This window comes from Erigeron canadensis, chromosome 6 (genome assembly GCF_010389155.1).
Source record: "Erigeron canadensis isolate Cc75 chromosome 6, C_canadensis_v1, whole genome shotgun sequence".
NCBI lineage: Eukaryota > Viridiplantae > Streptophyta > Magnoliopsida > Asterales > Asteraceae > Erigeron > Erigeron canadensis.
Window position 1 is genome coordinate 44,186,515 of NC_057766.1, and position 21,618 is coordinate 44,208,132.

The following is a 21,618-nucleotide window of genomic DNA, read 5'->3' on the forward strand; positions in this document are numbered from 1 at the left end:
TTCCACAAAAAAAAAGCATTCCAATTGGTAACAGTGTATTTCATACCAAAACCGTCAAAGCATAACAAGGTGTTAAAAATCAAATTCAAAAGCTCAATCTTTTTTCCTGCACCCTAAACAAAACAGACTAAGAATATACACATTTAGGAAACAAACAATAAAACCCAAGACTTTCTAAGACAACACTAGACTCTGCTATTTGCCAGAAAAAAAACATAACATGCTGAAAAGGAAGTTTAACAAACCCACCTACCACAAAGACTTCAGCTTTGCTTCAGTTTAACAAAATCAGAATATGACCAAGTCTAATTGGTAACTCACCTTTAATAGTTTAACCCCTGGCTGATAAGACATCTAGACCATTAGCAGAACCCCCTTCAGGTAAATAAAGTCTTGTCATATTCTTGGTAAGACCATTATTAGCTTCATGTCTCTGTTGGATATCTGATATGTAACGATCCCTGTCTGCTACCTGATGAAGATGCAACAATGCCAGCATGCTTACTGCAAATAAAGCAGCATTCCCCAACACACCTCCCAGATGATCAAGTTTGAGAGACTTCTTGGCAAAGTTAAGGCTAGAGATGACAACATTAGCTAGAACATTTGGCCTCTTCCCGGCAGTATATGATTCTGCTGAAGTGTAACCATTCTCGTGTGGGAGAAATTTAGTGTGGTTTTGAACTTGACCAACAAAAGCTCTTGCTTCTTCAATGACTTTGTACTTGTTACCATGGTGGTCAGCTAATCTCAATGCAAGGACAATTCGGCTTTGCTCCAACCGAGCCATTGCAGCATCCCTCTCTACTCGTTGCTGTGTTTGCACAGTCTGCATTCAACAAAAGCAAACAAACATATTATGCCACAATTTTTTATCGTCGCCTGAACTATGTGCAACAGCAAGCACTGTAAGCAGAAGAAAACAAAAACAGAGAGACTTGGAAGATGTTTATAGCAACTCATACATATTCATTCATTGTAAAAGAAATACAGGGAATAGAGTACATCCCCATCTTGGAGTTAGGAGAATGTTCGAAATCTAGACATTAAAGATCACTAAATAATGGGTTAAGTAATTTACATTTAACCTGTTACGTAGAGTTGAATTAGGATATAGTAGTTACGACGGCATAAGAATGTAGATGAGAGTGTAATCCTATCTGTGGTTTACTTTGTGTAGTTGAGAATGGTGTTACAAATATATCCTGACGCCATGGGAAAGATATTAGTTCATACATGTAACTTAATAGACGGTGTACAATTGAGAGATTAGACAACATTTTCTAAATCCCTGAACACATGGAGATTTCAAAGTCATCTCATAAAAGACGATGATGATGATGTTGGATTGACCCAGCAAAACACATCCAAGGGGATGTAGCAGCGCAAGTGATAACCTAATTCCCTCGTAGCAAAAACACATCCATACATCCAAGGGGAAAATTGTTTACTACTTATATATGAATAAACGCAAGCAGCAGCAATAATATTATTATTAATAATTGAAAGGAAAGCAGGGAGTGACTACTAACATGAAAGAACTCCAATTGGTCTTCTAGGTTTTCGAGAGCAGTACGGATGGAATTCAAGCTTTTGGCTTCATGAATAGCCGCTGCCTCTTCTTCTTCTCCGATCGGAAACTCTTTGACATAAACGAAACCTCCTTTCAGGGCGGCGGCCTCATCGTCAACATCGTTAGGCGGTACTTTGCTGTTGTTGTTGACGGCGGTTAGACGGCGGTGGTTGGAATTGCGGAGGGAGTGAAGGAAATGAGATCTGGAAATAGAATGGATAGCGTCGCTAAGTTTGTCGTGTAGGTCCCATATCTTTTCTAAAACGGCTTCCACTTCTTCCATCTCCCATTTTTGAATCATCTCCAATTCTCCACTTGACTTGTTTTTATTTACTCAATTAATATATATATATATATATATATAGAGAGAGAGAGAGAGAGAGAGAGAGAATTAGATACAGTATACGAACTGAAAAAAAAGAAAAGGAAAAAGAGGCGAAAGGAAAGTGATTATTCGAAGCGGGAAGATGAGGGTTTGTTTTTAGGTTTCCAGGTGGTCCCCCTCCCTTGATGGTTGTTATTTCACCTTTTCTTTGGTGGACTGTGGAGGAATACACCCATTTGAATTGAAATGCACACCGATGACGATGACGATAAATATTGATTTTTCTTTTTCTTTTTTTTTTTGTTTAACGGCCAACGAAGCGACGAATAGCGATTTAAGGCCAAAATAGTTTCAACCACAACACAACCATCAAAGCCTCGAGGCGTAGCCAGCCAGCCAGGGTACCAACCAAATTCTTGTGTCATGTGAACCACGATTATCAAACTAATCATTTTTTCCTTATCTATAGTACTAATTGGCCGGGTAAATTTTTAACCATGTCAAACAAAGATTGTCAAGAAAAACTTTTTATTTGCGAGAATAGGGGTGTTAACAAGTCGAGTACGAGCTCGAGCTCGACTACAATACTTGAAGCTCAAAACTCGACTCGAGCTCGACCAAGCTTTAACTTTTAAGCTCGAACTCGAGCTCGACTTACGTATTGACACTTTCAAGTTCGACTCGGCTCGACTAGATTAAGTATTAAACTAAATTTTAAGTCAAATTACTCCTATAAGCTCCACAATTTCAAGCTCAACTCGATTAAGCTCGGCTCGGTAGGATAGTAATTATGTAAAAAAGTATAATATTCAAGGCTAAAACTGCAAATAAGCACAAGCTCGATTAAGCTCGCGAGCTTTTCGAATAGGTTATTTTGAGGCTCAAGTTCGACTCGAAAATCTACTCGAGTAGCTCGAGCTTGAGCTCGGCTCAGACCAAGTCGATTTCGAATAATTTACGAGTCAATTTCAGGTAGCTCGCAAGCTGTCTCGTCTCGTTTACACCCTTATGCAAGAACCACAATACCTTTAACACTACGTATTAAATCACATTTAACAAATTTATTTAAGATAACCAAAATGAATTCTATAATACTAAAAAAATCATTACAATTTAGTCGTTATCGTTATTTTACGACAATACAAAGGCCATTAATATAAATATTTGCACTACGGCTCAATGTAAATTTTGGTTCCACTACTCTAAGGTGAAAATATCAAGTATGAATCGCCTCCATGCAATATGACAATTCATGGGAGAACTTTTAGATTGATTTTGTTAAAGATTAATAAGTTAGAATGATGAAACATGCTAAAAATACGAACCCAAAGGGACCATTGTTGCAATTTAACCATATTTATAGGAAAATGATAAAGTCTCTTAACCAAATAGCCTAATAATCCTCCTAATACATTAATAATATGACATGTGGTATCCACCCATTCTCTTTCCTAATCTTACCCTCTGATTTTTCTACATGTCATCATCTCATATTTAGGAGAATTATTAGGCTATTTGGTTAGAGGAGTAATCACCGACGAGGTTTTTACCGACGGATTGTTTTAGATGCTAATCCGTCGATGATTACGATTAGCGACGGACATGACCGTTGGTGAAGACCAGTTTTCTAGTAGTGATATAATTAGATCGAGGCAGAGAGCGAGCAGTATACATTACGCGTTGGAATATATGCGAGGTGTTGAGAAATCTAAGGTGGTGAGGGCTTAGTTTCTAAGACGAATGGTAGGAATCTTCACGAGCCGCCTTGAAAGATCGACATATGACAAGCCAAATGCTAACCAATAAGGGGGAAAGGAGTCATGTGGTTGAAATTCCCATCCTTCTTAAATTCCACCAATCAAATATCTCCAACTCAATTTTCCTTTTCAACCCTCCAACCATCCCTCCCAATCATTTTTAATGGCATCTATGACTTTCCCATCCCTCCCAATTTTTTTTTTCTTTTTCATTTAATTTAATCAAACACTTTCTTTTTTTAATAAAAACTTAAAATATTTCATTAAAATTAAACTAAACATTACATAAACATGAATTAAAAAAAATACATAACAACATAAACCGAAACTAAAGTTCTACATGATAATGAAAACAACTAAATCAAACTCGCAACTGATAGTGGCTGCATCGTTGGATCGTCAAAGAATATACCTACGAGTGTCGGTACAGGTGCCGGCATCTTCAAGCTCGGCGTACACTTGATTAAAAAACTGAAAAGTACTCCCCGTAGACGAATCGTCTAACTCCGGTGGAACACAAAATGAAAAAGATGAGGAAGAGGAATCCATTTTTTAGTAGTGTGGTGTTTTTTTTTTATGTGGAAGTGTGAAGATATGGTTTGTTTGGTGACTTTTTTGGTTAAAAAAGAGGTGTATTAATAGATAAATAGGTAGGGGAATTTTTTTTTTTTTTAATCGAGTTCAAACGGTCAAAAGAGTCTGGACCCCACCTCCCACGCTCCCCTCCAACGGTCGAAAGTTGCCACGCCTCGCAGGGCTTTTAACTTGCCAGCCCCCATGCCGTTACCATGCCATCTTCATGGCGGCGGTGTTGCTTCGGCGGCATGGCCATGCCAAGTGCATGCCGTCCACCACTCCTCTCCCCTTAAAAATAAGTATCTCGAGAGCGCTCTAATGGAATCGCGGAAAAGGAAAATAGCTATATATGGCTGAACTTGAACCACGTCAATATAGTAGTATTAAATTAAATTCGGAGAGTGCAGTTTCAAAGTAATGGTTGTGATTTTGCAACGTAATATTGGAATGAATGCACGCATGAAATTGAAAAAACAAGCGCAATATTATCAGCCAGCAAGCTACGTGTCAAAAAGTTCATCCATTCATTTGATGCCAATAATCTTTCCACCACTAGAATATCGCCACGGTGATCAATCAGGTAGATTATTCTGCTTGAATTGAGCCACGTCGTCAGTCACCGGGGGAATCTCATTTCTTTCTTTCAAAGTCATCATCTGTACCGTTGATTCCTGCTTGTGGCTACCATAACTCCCTCCCTCCCTCGTATAATTATATTAAAATCTTTCCTTCTTCTTTTTTTTGTTTATTGTTATTATTTCAGCTCCGAAATATATAAATAATTTGGGTGATCGATCAAACTTAAAATAAATAATTCCCCTCAATTCTAGCAGATTCTTTCTTTTGATCTCCTACTATTAATTAAAGGTACACTTTCACATGCTTGTTGTCATCTCTTTCTTCCTAGCATAACATTTGTCTGTCATTGCTATTAAGGAGTTTCCTCATAACACTTTCCAGCATCTGTTTTCCCCCCCTAATGTTTAGTGTTTTACAGTAATTATGTAGTAGGTTGATTATGCTCTAATTCTTTACCATGATCTCCACGTTTTATTACATACATACTATATATAGATAAATTAATTAATAACAAAACAATAATAAGTGGCTAGTTGCTAGAAATTACATGTGTACAATTATAATAATAATCAAAAACACCGATTTAATTGATCTATAACCATATGTCAAACTGGCCGGGACGACGTCAAGGTGAGATTTTACATTTGTAGTTACTGATGGGCAATCACGCTGTAAAAGGTATCTGGTTGGACTTCTCCATTTACACACACACATACACACAATATATATATAATATATATATATAAAGGGTAATTGGATAGTAACCCCTGATCCCATGTACCATTTGGTACCCACTAATCCACCAGGCTAGTGTGCAGGTGAATCTCAACCAATTAATAATCCCCTGATTATCTCAAGTTTGCCTATGGCAAGACTCGAACCCAGGATCCCCTGCTGGTGGCCTTAGATCTTGACCCTTAGATCATGGTTAAATTGATATGCACGAACATTCACGAAGCAATTGATGCATGATGATTTTCATGATGCACAGTAATTTTCAGTGAAAAGAAACCTATTGTTAGGATAATCTTTCTAAAGTTTGGAATTAGTAACATTGGCTGTTATCTCATATTTGATTGACCCGTAGCGCTAATAAAGTACACATCGTTTTTAAAATTTTTTTGGCACTACTTGGATCTAGCGGACCCGTAGCCCGGGCTACCCCTAGGTTGTAAGTAGTTCTGCCAGTGCGTTACCTAGTTTTGTTTTGTATATATATTACTGCCGTAATAGTCATCATTTGAGATGAGATACATGCCATAATGGGTGTGGACATTTTGTTGATTGTGTTATAAAGTCACATACTTATTGCTTCAGGAATTACCTTACTAGTAAAAAAACCTCTTCGGATACAGAGATTATCCATCTGGCATTTATGGGAGTTGTGACTGTATCTAGCTCTGCTGCAAGGACTTCTTTCGGATTAAGTTCAAGATTTTCTGCTCATCTTCTTCCGACGACTAAGAGAACACCAATACTAGCATTTAAAACAGATAAAACCAACAACACCACAACTTTGGTCTCCTCGAAAGAATCCGCTAATTTATCATCTGTCGATACCACACCTAAAGAAAATCCAAAGAGAAGCCTTAGGCGGAAAAAGCCTTTCGAAAGAGTACAAGCTTTATCTACTGCCGAAGCTCCTTCTTGCTCATTAGATTTGGATTACAATGAAGCTGCAGCTGTGCTCAATAGGTTATACAAGCTCAGTCCCACAACTACTGAATCCGATACCGAGGACAGCGATAATACTCCAGTGAAAATGGTTCCTAGAGGGAGGAGGACCAAGACTAGTAAAAAGCCTGAAATCAGAAAGGTGGTTGATGTAGTGAGGGGTCAACATAAAAAGGTGCATCGATTGACCCTTGAAAATCGGATTCATTTGAAAAATAACAAGGATGTTGCAGTTGTTACGTCAACAAGGCTGAGAAAGCATGCCAAGGTCAATGAAGATGAAAACATTAACAAACTGGTTAAAGACCACTCGCCTTCTACGGATTTAGGCAGCTTAGATTGGAAGAAAATGAAGATCCCGCCTGTTCTTCCTTCTTCAGAGCATACTCGGCTATTCAAGTTATTACAAACTATGAAGGTTAGCATTCTATGTTTTCCCCAATATTATTTATTTTACTTTTGCTATATTTAACTTCATTTCTTATGGATTTCCTTTGCTACTACAGGTGATTCTTGCAGTGAAAGAGGATTTGCAGAATGTTTTGGAAAGGGAACCAACAGATGGAGAGTTAGCGGAGGCAACAAACATGAATGTATCGCAATTGAGGAAGCAACTTGGAGTTGGACAAGCAGCCAGAAATAAATTGATCAAGGTATTACAAGTTAGATTTCCATTCCATATGTAATTACCGTAAGTAAGTAGTCCGGTTTTTTGCTTTATTCTACTTTGATTCTAAAATAACAAGTATCGCCATGCTGTATTTCACAACAAGCTAGAGCACCCTCTAACTAGGGAATTGTAATCATGATGTCTATGCAGCATAATCTTCGACTTGTGTTGTTTGTCATGAACAAATATTTTCAAGAGTTTGCAAATGGGCGAAATTTCCAAGATTTTTGCCAGGCAGGAGTGAAGGGCTTGATAACCGCCGTTGACCGCTTTGAACCGGGAAGAAAATTGCAACTCTCAACATACGCTTTATTTTGGATACGACATGCCATCATACGCTCCATGACCCTCTCAAGTTTTTTTAAAGTCCCCTTTGGCCTTGAATCGGTATGTTTCCCCTGACATCAAACTCATTTTCAAATAGTGAGGCTTTCAGATCATTCATGGAACTAAATAATTGGAATAAAAGTTTTTTGTACACTACCGAAAAGTTAAGATTTTGATGAATGCAGGTTAGAATAGAAATACAGAAGGCAAAAAAGAAGCTGTGGTTTGACCTTATGAGACCGCCAAGTGAAGAAGAAATAGCAAAGAAAGCTGGAATTTCCCTTGAAAGATACCGTGAAGTAAAAAAGGCATCGACACCAGTTCTTTCTCTCAACAGGAAGAATCCAGTTACACAAGAAGAATTTATTAACACGTTCGCAGATAATGATGGTGGTGGTGATGATGAGAGGCGACAAATTGCTCTTCTTAGGCTCGCACTGGATGATGTGGTAAGTTCAATTGTGCCGAAATCTAAAGGTGGCAAAACAGGCAGGATGGGTTGGATAGCAAGTCACAACCAAGTAAAAACTTTTACCAGTTGAAATGGTTTAGGTTGTTGGTCCATTTGGGACAAAGTCTAGTGATAGTGTGTGAATATTCACCTTTCAGAAAACAAATAATTAGATGTCTTTTGTTTTATAAATAGACTGTGGGCAACCTTTGACCCTTTCCTTTTAAGCTAATAATGTTGATTTGACCAATTTAATATGTCACAGATTAAACAAAACCAAAATGGACCCATATATAAGTAACAGGGAAGTGATATTCGTACTACAACATATGATTTATTCACTACAAACATGTTTTGCTGTCTTGTATAGTGTACTCTAAAAATTATACTATGTGGTAAATATATTAATATTTGTGGTACAAATATCACTTCCTAGTAAAAGGCTCTAAATGTCACCTCTACCAGAACCTCATCTTTGGTCAGTTTAACATGATTTCTTTAGCCTGGGTTATAATATAACAATGGATCTCTGCAGCTTGATTCTCTGAAACCGAAGGAGAGCGTGGTGATTAGACAAAGATATGGACTGGATGGTAAAGGCAATAGAACACTGGGAGAGATTGCGGGTAACTTGAATATATCAAGGGAAATGGTTAGAAAACATGAAGTTAAGGCTCTTATGAAGCTCAAACATCCAGCTCGAGTTGAGTATTTACGCCACTATCTCTTGTAAAGCATTATTTGATTTTGCGTTCACATCCTTTTTTACATGGAAATACAATAGTGTGTATACGAGTGACATGTATCATAGTTATGAGGTAAAACAACACATAAATAAACAACGTACAGTATAGTTTTAAGTACCACGGTGACTTGCGTCTTTCCTGTAATTATATGTCATCATACAGTTAAGGGAAAAAAAAAGATTATAGCAAGTTTGTTGTGATCTCGGGAAGCAGTTTTCACCCATTGGTAGCAAGGGATAAAACTGTCTACATCTCACATATATCTCTCATATCCCTCTTGTGGCTGGATTGGCCGGGTACTGTTGATGAGCAAGTTTCCTGTGATCCGATGACATGTAAAACAAGAGACCAGGCTGGTATTTGAACAGGTACATATATCTGGTTCTTGAGTAAGTTGGATGACCTAGCTACCTTGTTTTCGAGCAACGTACTGATCGAGAAGTGCGCGTAATTGGTTGGTAGACCAGTATGGTTTCAATAATTTTGTTGGTTTATCATGGTTAACAAGATCAATGATAAAATATTATTATGAATTAAGTAATCACTTTCAGAAGTAACAATATATATATATATATATATATATATATTAAAAGAGGAGGAATTCTAGCCTTTTCAAGCCTTCTTCAAATCTAAAGTTATGCTAAAATTGCCAACTAGGATTTATCTTATGTGTCATCTCCAAACTTTTTTATATATATTTATTTAAATTTAGATAGATTTGAATTAATTAGGTAAACATTATATCAAATTAAACATTATAATTACAATTATTTATTTGAGACATTAATTCCATCCGTTTTTTTTAAATTATATTCAATATATTTTTTTTAACAAATTTAAGTTTTGATAAGATATTCAAGCATATTTAACATTAATATTATGCTAACTAAACCAAATTTTAATTATCAATATCATATTAAAACCTTTGATAATTCAATTAAAATAACCGCACATCGTGTGGGTAAAAAACCTAATATATATATCTATATAAATATTAAAATAGTAAGAATCCTAGCCTTTTAAGTTATCCTTCCTAAACCAAAGTTATGCTTAAATGTTGCCACATAAGATTTATCCTATGTGGCATCTCCATGTTTTTTTTAAATTATCAATCTTTTTTTATAGAAAATATAGTATAAATTAGAATGTAGAAACTATAAAATTGGATATATCATATATGAAAAACAATATATTTATGGGATTGATCAACATTAATTTTGGCAAGAATATTACAAATTCACAAATTCTTACATACCCTCTATTATTATTATTATTATTATTATTATTATTATTATTATTATTATTATTATTATTATTGTTATTGTTATTATTATTATTATTATTATTTATTTTTATTTTTAATAAAATCGTCACTTTGTACGTACGATTACAAATTCTATATTACTAAATCCTTATATTTGTTAAAATTGTACGTACAATTACAAATTCATTTGTTATCGATTCCATTTGTATGTATTTAGAATGAATGGTAATATAATCTAATCACATTAGTAATTCTATAAAAAAGGTTTTTTTAAGCTTTATTTTGTGTATGTATATAATTGTTATTTAACAAATAGTTAAACATTCATCAAGCTCTATGTAGTCAAAAGATTCAATCATCATGATGTGGAAATAATATACTCTATATGAACTAATAAACGATAATAGATGTATCAAAATAGGTTGGTTCAGAGTCCAAACATCTTCACCTAATTCTTGATCATATACTCTGGGCACTCTAATAAATCGAATTCGCGTGTTTCAACTTTACATGTAGGTCTACACTACACTTCATTGTTTTGTTTTGTTGACCTAATTGTATGTTGCGGGTAGTCGACCAACTATAACAATTCTTTAAAGTATAGCCAAAGTCCTCAATGCCAAATTTCAACCTGAATTTAGGTCTATTTGTATGTTAAAACATTATGCATGGAGTTCACATTACATAATTTATCATCCAAGGATTAGAGGTCACTACATTTTTCATATTTCAGAATATAATTTATTATTATACTGCTTTAAAAAAATCTGCACATCGTGCGGGTAAAAGACCTAAGATATACATATATAGCTACTATTATTCCCCACAACTAACATTCAGGATCCAACCGTCGCCCACGTGTCACATGAACATATATGCATGACGCCACGTAACCTCTTAAATAATTTCCCACATTAATTATTCAGGATCCGTCCATTGTTGTGTTTAATTAATTTTTCAGAAAGAGATTAGTCTAGTATTCAACTCGATCAAGAATATTGTAGTACGTAATTGGAGTATACGTACGTTAATATATAAAGGATTAAGAAATGGTGAAGCTGGCGACGGCGCGTGAGTGGAGGATGTACGGATCAGGGCGGAGTCGGGAAAGAGCGGAATATACAAACGCGGGAGTATACCTGTTGGCAACGGTTGTGGTGGTGTGTGGTTTTGCGGGGCAGCTGTCGAGGGAGCCGAAATCAGGGCTGGTGGTGTTGCTGATAGGAATAGGGTTGATGATATTGGTCAACATCCATGATCTGGTGGCACATGTTTCCGGCCGGCTCAGGCTGATGTGGCGGGTTGACCATCAGCTTTTGTATGTGGAGGTCGGGGTGCCGGCCCTTCAAGCCTTAGGTGGCTTTTTATTCTTCATTGCCATTCTTTTCCTCCTCCTCCAGGTCCCCCCCTCCCTCCATCATATACTAATTAATACGCACATGCCTATTCAATCTAAGTACTTAATTTTCAAGACTAATTATATAAAAACACCCACCCAATTAAGTACAGTAATAGCTACGTCTTATACTTATTCGCCCCTCAATACATACATACATACATACTCCGTATTTAATTTGGTGGATTCCATTTATATCTTTCTAATTAAAGTAAATATATAAATATAAGATATGACAGGGGGTTGTTATCTGTGAATGATGAGTTGGGTAGTAATTAGTTTTACGTACTCTAGTAGTATTATCATTTTTTGTAGGCAGATAGAGGATTTGGTTTTCACAGGATTGAAAGTCATGCTCTACACTTGCTTATTGCCGGCACTTCATTATGGGTCCTCGGTTCCATGCTAAATTCGTGCCAAGTTTATGAGCAAGCAGACGGGATTCTTCAAATCTTGCAACACGGTGTCCAGATTCCCTTCTTCATGGGTAGCTTGTTGTTCCTGGCCGGAGCCATTGTGAATTTCCGACAACAAGCTGGACATAGTCACCATGGTTTGCATTTGTTGGTATGTACGTTTGAGCTGATGATTTCCTTCAAACTAGCTACTCATTTAGAAACTATGGTCGTCCTAGAAGAGCCTGAAGTACGTTGTTAATTTGGTAAAATATTACAGACGTACACATGGGTGTGGATAGGTATTTTGGCGAGTTCCTTATTAGTCATCGGGGGATTCATCAATGTCATTAAAGTGGTCAAGATGTTAAATATGGATGGAATCAGTTTGGAGAAACTACATGGCGGAGCACAAGAGCAGCTCTTACAAGCAGCAGCAGAAGAAGAAGATGGGCAAACACCACTTCCTATAGAAGAAGGACGAAGGAGGAGACCCGGAACAAGCACCCTCGGGTTAAACTACAAGTCCTGAATCATTCTTTGACTACCTTACGTTCTAAGTTTAAAGTTCCCGCTCAAGTTGGGTCCTTGTCAGCCTCCTCTTAATTTCTAGATCCCTGTTCTCCGTTATTATGTACAGATAGCTATGATTTGCGATATTGATCCTAGATAACTATAACTTGCAATGTGGATCCGACAAAGAGCGAGATCAGGGGCTCAAATTCTTGCAGTCACCAACTTTTTGAAAATTAGTCATGGTATTGTTGTGAAGTGACGATGTTCCTTCAATCTTAGCTTGGTTCTATTTAATTGTACAAGATGAAGATAGAGTATTATTTGATATAATCAAGTTAAAGGGTTGAAATGTATATTTATGAAAATAAGGGGTCAAAGATGTATGAGTTATAACTTCATTAGACCCGTTACTACTTGGATCTATATGCAACGGATATATCTCGGTTAATATATAAAAACATCTGGATGAAGAAAGTGTAGCAGAAAACAAAACAACAAAGATTAGTCGCTACACTAAACACTTCCATTCCAATGAGAGCCTGCCGGTTATTTAATCATAGCCCCTTGTCATATTCATATTATATATGTATTAGTCGGATTGTTCATTTTCTAATTACTAGCATTGTGCTAAAACCTTTTTTTTCATTATTAATGTAGATGCTCTTTTTCGTATCATTGTTGAATCTTAGGTATCTTTTATTGCATGGTAGATTGTTATGACTTTGCAATTTATTTTATGGCATTGTGTAATATTTGCAATGGCAAGATTCTCTACCTATACACAAACTCTCATACGGCTGTATCAGAGGTCACAATCATGACTTCTTTTGCACAAAGTAAGACCGAAAAACCTGTGGATTTTAGTTGTTGAAGGTGATAATCATCTTTAATGAATTGTTGGGATCATATTGGGGTTCATATCCAACGTAAGCAACAACTCAACTGAGAAAATGTATATAACCACTTGTATACATAATTAACTTCAAACCGAATCCAAGTATTCAAAATGTGAAAGAACAAGTACCGGTATTCAAAATTTGTTCAGTTTACAACACTAGGCAGATATGTTCGGACCAAATGTCTAGCAAAAGCACCCACGTATGGTGCTTTTATTCTTGAAATTGATGTATCTTGGAAATAACAGCTCATTGTGACATGATATCTAACCTGGAACAGCCTAGGTGAAGAAAACCAAAACAAATAAAATGATGAAGAGGACAATCAAGAATAAGATCATCATCATCTGGCCCTTGGCACCAGCCTTCTTCATAACTACAGCCACTTTTTTCTGCAGTCACTCGAAAATATGTTATAATGTGGCATCTCAATGGAACAGCAGTTCAAAGAGTTCAATGCTCACAGATATAATAGAAAACTTGACCTACCTGAACAAAATCAAGACGATTAGATGTACTCTCCATCTCTGAACCCAATTCTTCTATTATTCTATCCTGCAGTGGTATGATAAGCATTTTACTTTGGAGAGCCAAGCAATAATATCAAACGAAGATATAGATCGTATACACTCTGCACCTGTGCAAGAAGTTCGTCGTGTATGGTAAGCGAAACAGATCCAATCCTTTCCACGCTTGCACTTAGCTCATCCAGTTCTTCATCTTGTTGCCTGATAAATGCATGGGAAAAATCAGACCAACTCATAGCAGCAAGCGCACCTAATAAGACACAATGTCTTTTAAAGATAGCAACGAATGGGGTGGTATAAATTGGGTCATGGGATCGGGCCAAAATAGGTAAATTATTAGGGCATGTCAAAGCAGGTCAGATGACATTGTGCTGACACGCTAAAACTTCTTTCTCTTTTACTTTTTTCTTGGGGGCTGGGGGGAGGATTTGATTCGAAAAAATGTATTCTAAACATGGAAAGCAAAAAAAGGACTTTACCTGATAAGAAGCATTTGTGTGTCTGATTCGGAAGTAATGAAATCATCATTATCTTTTGCCACATATGTTCCGCTCCTGCCCTGCGGATGAGTCTTTGGCATCCGCATTAGTTCATGACGCATCCCACCAAAGTTTGTAGTGCTTGAGCGATTGGAGTCTTTTCCAGTCACTGCTTTTTTAATATTGCTCACCTGCTTACATAATATGAATATCATAGAAAACAAAACACCTGAATTCGCCAAAGAAAATAAGGTTTTGTACCTGAACCCTAGCAGTGGTGGTCCACTTCCTTCGCTTATCAAGCTCCATCTCATTGATGCCATACAAAGAAGGGTCCCTAGCTGCCACAGAAATAGCCTTTTCCAGCTCATCCACCTTCCCTATCAGCAAAACTGATTTTCAGAACCAGACACACGATTTGATAGACGATGAGTCGATGACACAACTTTCTTGATGATAGAATATGCTAATCCGAGAGTAGGTTATCTTGTAGAGTACTCTTTCGATATTTTATAAGAATAATCAAATCAAGTACACCAACTGCCCTCTACTTGGTAACTGCTAAAAGCTAATGGTAATACTATAAAATAATTAATGTGTAATATATGGCAATACGAGTATACATCTAGTATATATATGTTTTTTTCTTTTCAGAAGGCTGGAATATATATTAACTGGGGTACAAGTTAACTGAATAAACCGTAAATACTACGGGTCTAGCACTGTTATAGAAACGGATTTCCATTTTAGTTGGTTACCACCCCATTTTTGCCCATGGTAAGAAAAATGCTATTAGTTTCATTAAAAAGAAAATAGAAGGAAAAAGAAAGTTCATGTAATCTTGACAGAAACCTAAATGATCTAATCAAACAATGAACCTGATTTGGTTAATTGAATTTCATACACATACCTGCCATTCAATGCTCTCACAGCTGGAAAGAAGTTCCTTAGTGAGCCGGGACTGCTCCCCGCTGGCTACAGGGATGTGTTCCCATTGATGAAAGGTAGTCTGCAGCTTATCAATCTAATAAAAGAAGAAGTCATTCAGATAATCAAACTCGTAATCATGCACCCGCGGGAAAGACATATGACTATATTTAAGTGTCGGCATGTGAGTCACGTATGATTTTATCTAGTATTAAGATTTGTAGCACAAAAAAGAAAAAGAAACAGGAATAGAACTTAATTCATCATACTACTGGAAAGCTAACTTACAGAATCTTGAATCTCGTCCTTCACAATGTAAAATGGATCTTGAGCTGAAGACATCTTTAAGACAAGCTACAATGAATTCGTCAAGTTTGTTGTTTGCCAGTGGATACAATCATACCATGGATCTGAAACAGATGTGAAAACTTTACAAAAGCTTCATTGTAAATAGAAACACATCAAACAGAGCATATTCACAATTTGCTATTTTAAAAGAATTCTCCTAGAGCCTCCAGCTTTATTAAACTCAAGTAAGTTTTGAGTATCAAACATATCATATTCTCTATTCCAAAAAACATGGTCTAATACAGTAATACTAGGGGAGTTGAAGGTCGTGATTCTTTGATGATACATAACGGTTTTGTTATATTAGATGATAACAGAAAGAGACTCAATTACATAAAGTAACAAACAAAATCATCAAGCGAACAATACCTGGCAACCAAATGATCCGCCGTAAAACCCTTTTAGTTCTTCTGCTGTAAGCCCGTCCAACTTTGTGCTGATATATACACACTACTTACTAGTTAGTTAGTTAGAAGGATGTATTTTATCAAACTAAAATTTGAGATTCTACCTGCCAAGTAAAGAAAAAAGATGCACTAACAAATTGATCACCACTCATAGTAAATATTATAGCAAACTAAAGGATCCAAAATTCATTCACAAGGATTGCTGATAAAAAGATATTTACTTTTATAATAATATCACAAACATATATATATATATATATATATATATAGATTTAATCGAATTGAATAGATACAGCTGGTGATTGATAATCATAAGAAACAAAGACCTAGTAACAATTAAAAAGAAAAAGAAAAAGAGGGGTCGGACGCACCAGATCTGATTAATGATCTCTTGCTCGGTTTCTTTTCTTCCTCTACAGCCAAACCACAAATACTATTTCTCTCTTCGTATTTTTTCAATACTCCCCTTGCACTTTGGTACGTTTCATATTTTCTTCCTTTTTTTTTTCTTTTCCAAAAACCAATCTAAAAGGCAACTTAGCAAGTTTTAGTCATTTGTACTTTATAGTCTCTTTTATATATAAAACAGCCTTGTTTCTACAAGGTTTTTTAGTCATTCCGACGTGTCCCAACGTGGCCCCTTTCCTACCTTAATTTCTAAAATATGTGATGTCATAAAAAACAAATTATTACTTGAAATTAGATTTAGATCCTTTTTTGTATTTGTTGCTAAATGCTAAAATTTAAAATAATAAAAACAAATCACAAATGGGATTTTTGAACTTATATACGATTGATTTTTTGAACTTAAATATCCTTTTCATTTCTAAAAGAGTACATCATCTTTCCCGCTAGGAATTTTATTTCTGCAATCATTAGTCTTAATTTAGGTGTCTAAGACTAGAAGGGGTTTTCATGATTCTTAATCTTCAACTTTTCCTTGAAAAACAAGGATTTTCCAAATGGTACATGATATATATACATGTTCTTATTTCCTGCAGACTACATTTTTTTGTATTAGCTATTTCAGTATTTAGCTTCTATATCTTCCTGAAATGGTACACGATATGCATTGTGTTGTATTGAAGTTTTATGCAGGTATTCTCATTACCGTTTCGGGGAATGATGTTGTGATCATTGATCAGAAAGTGCAAGGCAGATGCAGATGCTCAACTTATGTTTGTATGTATGTTCCTTAAGATGTACTCGTATGAATTGTAGGTATTTGTGACTTTATATAACAAGATGTATTGAGTTGTGGTCTTATTTGATGAGGTGATAATAAACTTATACAGTAGAAGCTAGTTATGTAATATGTGTTGTGTATTGACTATTGAGTGGTTGTATTAGTTGTATCATATGATGGGCATGTCCATCATCGGGAAGTTCAAATTCGTAAGATACTAAGATGTTTGTATATTAATTAAACGATGAGGTAAGAAAGAACAAAAAAACGAAAGAATCATTTATTTTTGACTTTTTGCTTACTAACGTATAGGGAAAGAGGGTGGAGTTGTCCCAAGAAGTAGAAAGATGATCCTCCCAACAAGGCAACTACTTGTGGGGAAGGCAAACAATGAAAACAACGATGGCAAGAAAAATGATGCTTTGGTTAAAGAGAAACATCAGATGTTAGACGTTGAATTAGTGTATGGAATGGGTTAACACTAATGTGGTATGCTTGGCTTTTTTAAGTTAATGTAAAATACTTATTCTACAAAGAGTTATAATAGTCGATAAATAATATTTAATTATATCAACAACACAAATTACATAAACATATTTCGGTTTAAAATTTTACTTAAACGGTCCGGGTTATACCCGGATTGATTAGCTAGTTTATACAATATACAGTAAATTATATACATTTATTGTAAAGATATCCAATAATTGCTGTAGATTTATCACTATCCTTTTGTTATTAAATCTTTTCATTTTTGGCACCCAAAATTATAATTTTCACGTCTTACTGGCTCATTATTTTTTAGATTGTTTTTTAATACTACGAGAGTAGGTACCCATACGTTACGGCGGTGAGATGATACGGGTGATATCTAGGTCATAAAGAGTGATATGTCATAAAGTATGATAGTCAAATGTTTTAGCCGTACGGGCTCCGTCCTCGGATTTAAAGATTCTCGAAAGTATATCGAATGACATCTCTAATGAAAGAGCATGAAACTTTAAGAACACCCATATAACTTTTATAATTTATCGATGTACGGTTTTTGAGATAAAAGATTTTGAATGAATTGAAATTATAAATGATTTATGATTTATGGAGTAGAGAGAAAAAAAAATGGTTGAGATTTGAGAAGAGAGAAAGGGTATTAAAGTTATTTTAGGTAAATATAGAACAGATAGGAGGGGCATTTTGGGAAAATACTTAAAATCAATATTGAAAATTTAAGTTCAGTGTTGAATATCTAGAGAAAATTTGCTTTGTAATACTAGAACAGTACCCGCACGTTGCGGCGTTGATGGAGGTGATTGTTAGGTGGTGATGTAATGGCAGCGGCGGTGATGAGGTGATCTACCTGACGGGCTCCACCTTCGGATTTAAAAATTTATCGAAAGTATATCGAATGACCACTCTAATGAAAGAGAATGAAATTTTAAGAAAACCCATATAATTTTTATAATTTATCGATGTACGGTTTTTGAGATAAAAGATTTTGAATTAATTAAAAGAATAAAATATTTATGGAGGAGAGAAAAAAAAATGATCGTTGAGATTTAAAGAAAGAGAAAATGTATTATATTTATTTTATGTAAATATAGAATAGATGGGAGAGACATTTTGAGGAGGTACTTAAAATCAATATTGAAAATTTAAGTTTAATGTTGAAAATCTAGAAGAAATTTGCTTTATAATATGAAGAGAGCAAATACCCGCGAGTTGCGGCAGTGAGATGGTGGGGTGATATGTCATAAAGTGTCATAGCCAAATGTCTTAGCCGTACGGGCTCCGCTCTCGGATTTAAAAATTCGTTGAAAGTATATCGAATGACATCTCTAATGAAAGAGCATGAAATTTTAAGAACACCCATATAATTTTTATAATTTATCGATTTACGGATTTTGAGACAAAAGATTTTGAAAGAATTAGAGGAATAATATGATTTATGGAGGAGAGAGAATGTTGTATGCATTGATGTATGATACATTATGTATTATCATGTGTACACTGTTGAAATTGAAGGTTGAAAGTTGATATCTATTTGCTTTATAATATACGAGAGCAAGTACCCGCGCGTTGCGGCGGTGAGATAGTGGTGGTGATACCTAGGTCATAGAATGTGATAGGTTATAGGAGTTGATATGTCATAGAGTATGATAGTCAAATGCCTTAGCCGTACGGGCTCCGCCCTCGGATTTAAAAATTTGTCGAAAGTATATCGAATGACATCTCTAATGAAAGAGCATGAAATTTTAAGAACACCAATACAATTTTTATAATTTATCGACGTATGATTTTTGAGATAAAAGATTTTGAATGAATTGGAGGAATAAATGATTTATGGAGGAGAGAAAAAAAAGATGATTGGTTGAGATTTGAGGAGAGAGAAAGGGTATTATGGTTGTTTTAGATAAATATAGAATAGATGAGAGGGGTATTTTGGGGATGTACTTAAAATCAATATTGAAAATTTCAACTCAATATTGAAAATCTGGAAGAAATCTGCTTTATAATATAGTATAGATTATAGATAATATAGATATAGATAATATAGATATAGATAAAGGTTAGTTGTGATAAAGTATTATCTTCATGTGGATGTCATGTTTTGCATGAGTAAAATCATTGGTCGTGTTTTTAAGATTTCAACTTTGAAAGATATTTTGGTTTCAGTATTCCCATTGGAATATGGTTTATGATTAGAATCTCTCTCCCTAATAAAGCAAGGTTTCATAATTTAAATCTCTTTTAGAAAACTGCCATGTGGCAGCCTGACCTTTTGTTTCACACAAATCCCGTCCGTAAAATTTAACAAAAAAAGTTAAATTATAATCAGACTTTTAAGTCTCTCTATTCATACTATATTCGATCTTTCTTCTCCATATTCAAATATTCGAAATCAAACTTCATTGAAAATTCATAGGAAAAACCGACCCACTTACTCGCCAAGATTACTAAGCCATTTAAGGTAATATTTTTTCCTATTTCAGTTAAGGTGTTTTTGAGATTTCAAAATTTAGGGTTCTTATTTTTGAATATATATGTCTAATTTGTGTTAATCATTAAACCAAATTTATTGATTTTTGTTACTTTGTGTCAACATCATATATTTTAACCTTTTATGAATTCATTCTATTATGGATACTATTAGTTTAATCAAATCCAATGGTTAGTTTGCTATACCATATTTTTCTCATGCCTACAAGTTGTTTGATAAAATGTCACTTTATATGATTGTCATTTATAAATTAATTGTGTCTCCATATTTGTGTATATATGTGGATATATGATTTAATGTATCTCCGTATGTACAACCACCATTTTTTTTATATATGTCTTTCAAGTAAATCGTAATTCTTATCAGCTAATAACGATGATAGATGGGGATGGAACTCATCTTTTGATATTTAAATTTACCAAGTGTGGTTTTATTTTTTTAGTGGTTTTTTCAACCGTTCGCATAAATTTCAATTACATTTGAAACTACAATTTGAAAGGAGAGTTTGTTATTCAATTAATTTATGGAATTTTGGACATGATTTTGATGGGGAGTGTTCACAACGGACTTTTGGAGTTGTTAGATACATTGATACTTGATCTAATTTTTACAATAGATACTAACGTTTACTTTGATCTTTATTTTCTCATGCTTTAAGAAAGTACTTTTGTTATTTGAACAACCTTAGTTCAACAACTATCTTATAAAATCTATTGATCAACTTTTAGTTATGTTGTGTAATGAATCATAAATTCATAATGATTAATGAATTTTTTGTGTTAAAAACCAACCCATTGGAATACACTTACTGAAACATGAAGGTAACCTATTGACTTACATAGACTTTAAATAATTCACTAGACAAGCTGCTTAGTGGGCGTTTCCCTGTTTTTTTTTTTTTTTTTTTTTGCTTCTGTTATTATCTTCCTAAATGTTTGGGTTAATGTCAACGTCCCAAAGAATAAGAAGAATAGCTGTAAATATAAACTGGATTCTACAAAATTTTTTTACCTACAATGGCAATGTAACACCACAAAAAAGTAAAAGGAAAGTAGATCCTTGGAGGCTAATAAGTTTGAAGATTAGAAGTTTAAGACTGGCTTTCAAGGCTGCTGGTATTTTGGATCTTAATGTGAAGTCGTTGTATGTTGTCAGTAGTTTTAGGAGAGTTGACGATTAGTATTCTGCGCTTCCTGGTACAATATGTCTTCAGAGGCTCTCATGGATTCCAGATAGTTCTCTGTTAAAACTGGAATGCAGTGACCAGTTGACAAGACCCATGTTTTGGGTTTAGGCTGTTTCATAAATGGCATTTTTGTTACATTAAAAAAGCTAAGACGCGCGAATAACTCTAGTATTGGGCCAACAATTTTTACTCTCAACTAGATAAACCAGTGAACCATCTATTTTATTTCAATTAAAAAAGACACAGTGTTAAGGAATATTGCTGGTAGTTTTCATTTTATTTTATAGATTATATATAGAAATAGAATCAAATAGATGAATAGATTTTGGTTAAAGAGTTGTTCAAGGCAATGTGTGGCACTGACGATTCTAAACATAGTGTCTTAAAGGAGACCTTGTCAACAAGGTTGAGTTCAAGGCAA

The 21,618-nt window shown here is 34.9% G+C and overlaps 4 protein-coding genes across 7 annotated transcripts; 2 read left to right on the plus strand and 2 right to left on the minus strand.

Moving 5' to 3' along the window:
• Nucleotides 1–2,334, minus strand: LOC122603864 (plastid division protein PDV1). Its single transcript, XM_043776698.1, has 2 exons — nucleotides 1,533–2,334; nucleotides 1–829 (listed from the first exon to the last, which is right to left on the minus strand). Exons 1-2 carry the CDS (start codon nucleotides 1,872–1,874, stop codon nucleotides 332–334), a joined length of 840 nt encoding a protein of 279 aa, XP_043632633.1. The 5' UTR covers nucleotides 1,875–2,334; the 3' UTR covers nucleotides 1–331.
• Nucleotides 2,335–4,988: 2,654 nt separating this feature from the next.
• Nucleotides 4,989–8,795, plus strand: LOC122605172 (RNA polymerase sigma factor sigE, chloroplastic/mitochondrial). 2 transcript variants are annotated; one of them, XM_043778066.1, is made up of 6 exons: nucleotides 4,989–5,098; nucleotides 6,128–6,902; nucleotides 6,991–7,137; nucleotides 7,305–7,541; nucleotides 7,667–7,930; nucleotides 8,468–8,795. In XM_043778066.1, exons 2-6 carry the CDS (start codon nucleotides 6,186–6,188, stop codon nucleotides 8,663–8,665), a joined length of 1,563 nt encoding a protein of 520 aa, XP_043634001.1. In that variant the 5' UTR covers nucleotides 4,989–5,098; nucleotides 6,128–6,185; the 3' UTR covers nucleotides 8,666–8,795. The 2 variants fall into 2 exon arrangements, with proteins under 2 accessions (XP_043634001.1, XP_043634002.1); XM_043778067.1 differs by having other exon boundaries at nucleotides 6,166–6,902.
• A 2,196-nt stretch (nucleotides 8,796–10,991) lies between these two features.
• On the plus strand, nucleotides 10,992–12,700 carry LOC122604988. The gene is made up of 3 exons (XM_043777845.1): nucleotides 10,992–11,342; nucleotides 11,654–11,905; nucleotides 12,014–12,700. Exons 1-3 carry the CDS (start codon nucleotides 10,992–10,994, stop codon nucleotides 12,263–12,265), a joined length of 855 nt encoding a protein of 284 aa, XP_043633780.1. The 3' UTR covers nucleotides 12,266–12,700.
• Nucleotides 12,701–13,192: 492 nt separating this feature from the next.
• Nucleotides 13,193–16,347, minus strand: LOC122603757 (syntaxin-61). Of its 3 annotated transcripts, none has more exons than XM_043776551.1 (9): nucleotides 16,205–16,347; nucleotides 15,796–15,862; nucleotides 15,367–15,488; nucleotides 15,062–15,175; nucleotides 14,413–14,526; nucleotides 14,152–14,342; nucleotides 13,783–13,873; nucleotides 13,635–13,700; nucleotides 13,193–13,537 (listed from the first exon to the last, which is right to left on the minus strand). In XM_043776551.1, exons 3-9 carry the CDS (start codon nucleotides 15,418–15,420, stop codon nucleotides 13,427–13,429), a joined length of 741 nt encoding a protein of 246 aa, XP_043632486.1. In that variant the 5' UTR covers nucleotides 15,421–15,488; nucleotides 15,796–15,862; nucleotides 16,205–16,347; the 3' UTR covers nucleotides 13,193–13,426. The 3 variants fall into 3 exon arrangements, with proteins under 3 accessions (XP_043632486.1, XP_043632487.1, XP_043632488.1); XM_043776552.1 differs by having other exon boundaries at nucleotides 15,796–15,876; XM_043776553.1 differs by lacking the exons at nucleotides 15,367–15,488; nucleotides 15,796–15,862; nucleotides 16,205–16,347 and having other exon boundaries at nucleotides 14,413–14,531; nucleotides 15,062–15,150.
• Between the last annotated feature and the right edge of the window lie 5,271 nt (nucleotides 16,348–21,618).

Bases quoted from the DNA above. Each gene is read 5' to 3' on its own strand.
- LOC122603864 (XM_043776698.1), bottom strand. From the start codon at position 1,874: ATGATTCAAAAATGGGAGATGGAAGAAGTGGAAGCCGTTTTAGAAAAG. The intron at 830-1,532 runs GTTAGTAGTCAC...TGTTGAATGCAG, and splicing joins ACCAATTGGAGTTCTTTCAT to ACTGTGCAAACACAGCAACG.
- LOC122605172 (XM_043778066.1), top strand. From the start codon at position 6,186: ATGGGAGTTGTGACTGTATCTAGCTCTGCTGCAAGGACTTCTTTCGGA. The intron at 7,542-7,666 runs GTATGTTTCCCC...TGATGAATGCAG, and splicing joins TCCCCTTTGGCCTTGAATCG to GTTAGAATAGAAATACAGAA. The intron at 7,931-8,467 runs GTAAGTTCAATT...GGATCTCTGCAG, and splicing joins GGCTCGCACTGGATGATGTG to CTTGATTCTCTGAAACCGAA.
- LOC122604988 (XM_043777845.1), top strand. From the start codon at position 10,992: ATGGTGAAGCTGGCGACGGCGCGTGAGTGGAGGATGTACGGATCAGGG. The intron at 11,343-11,653 runs GTCCCCCCCTCC...CATTTTTTGTAG, and splicing joins TTCTTTTCCTCCTCCTCCAG to GCAGATAGAGGATTTGGTTT. The intron at 11,906-12,013 runs GTATGTACGTTT...AAAATATTACAG, and splicing joins ACCATGGTTTGCATTTGTTG to ACGTACACATGGGTGTGGAT.
- LOC122603757 (XM_043776551.1), bottom strand. From the start codon at position 15,420: ATGTCTTCAGCTCAAGATCCATTTTACATTGTGAAGGACGAGATTCAA. The intron at 14,343-14,412 runs GTACAAAACCTT...TTATGTAAGCAG, and splicing joins CCACCACTGCTAGGGTTCAG to GTGAGCAATATTAAAAAAGC. The intron at 13,538-13,634 runs GTAGGTCAAGTT...GAGTGACTGCAG, and splicing joins ATCGTCTTGATTTTGTTCAG to AAAAAAGTGGCTGTAGTTAT.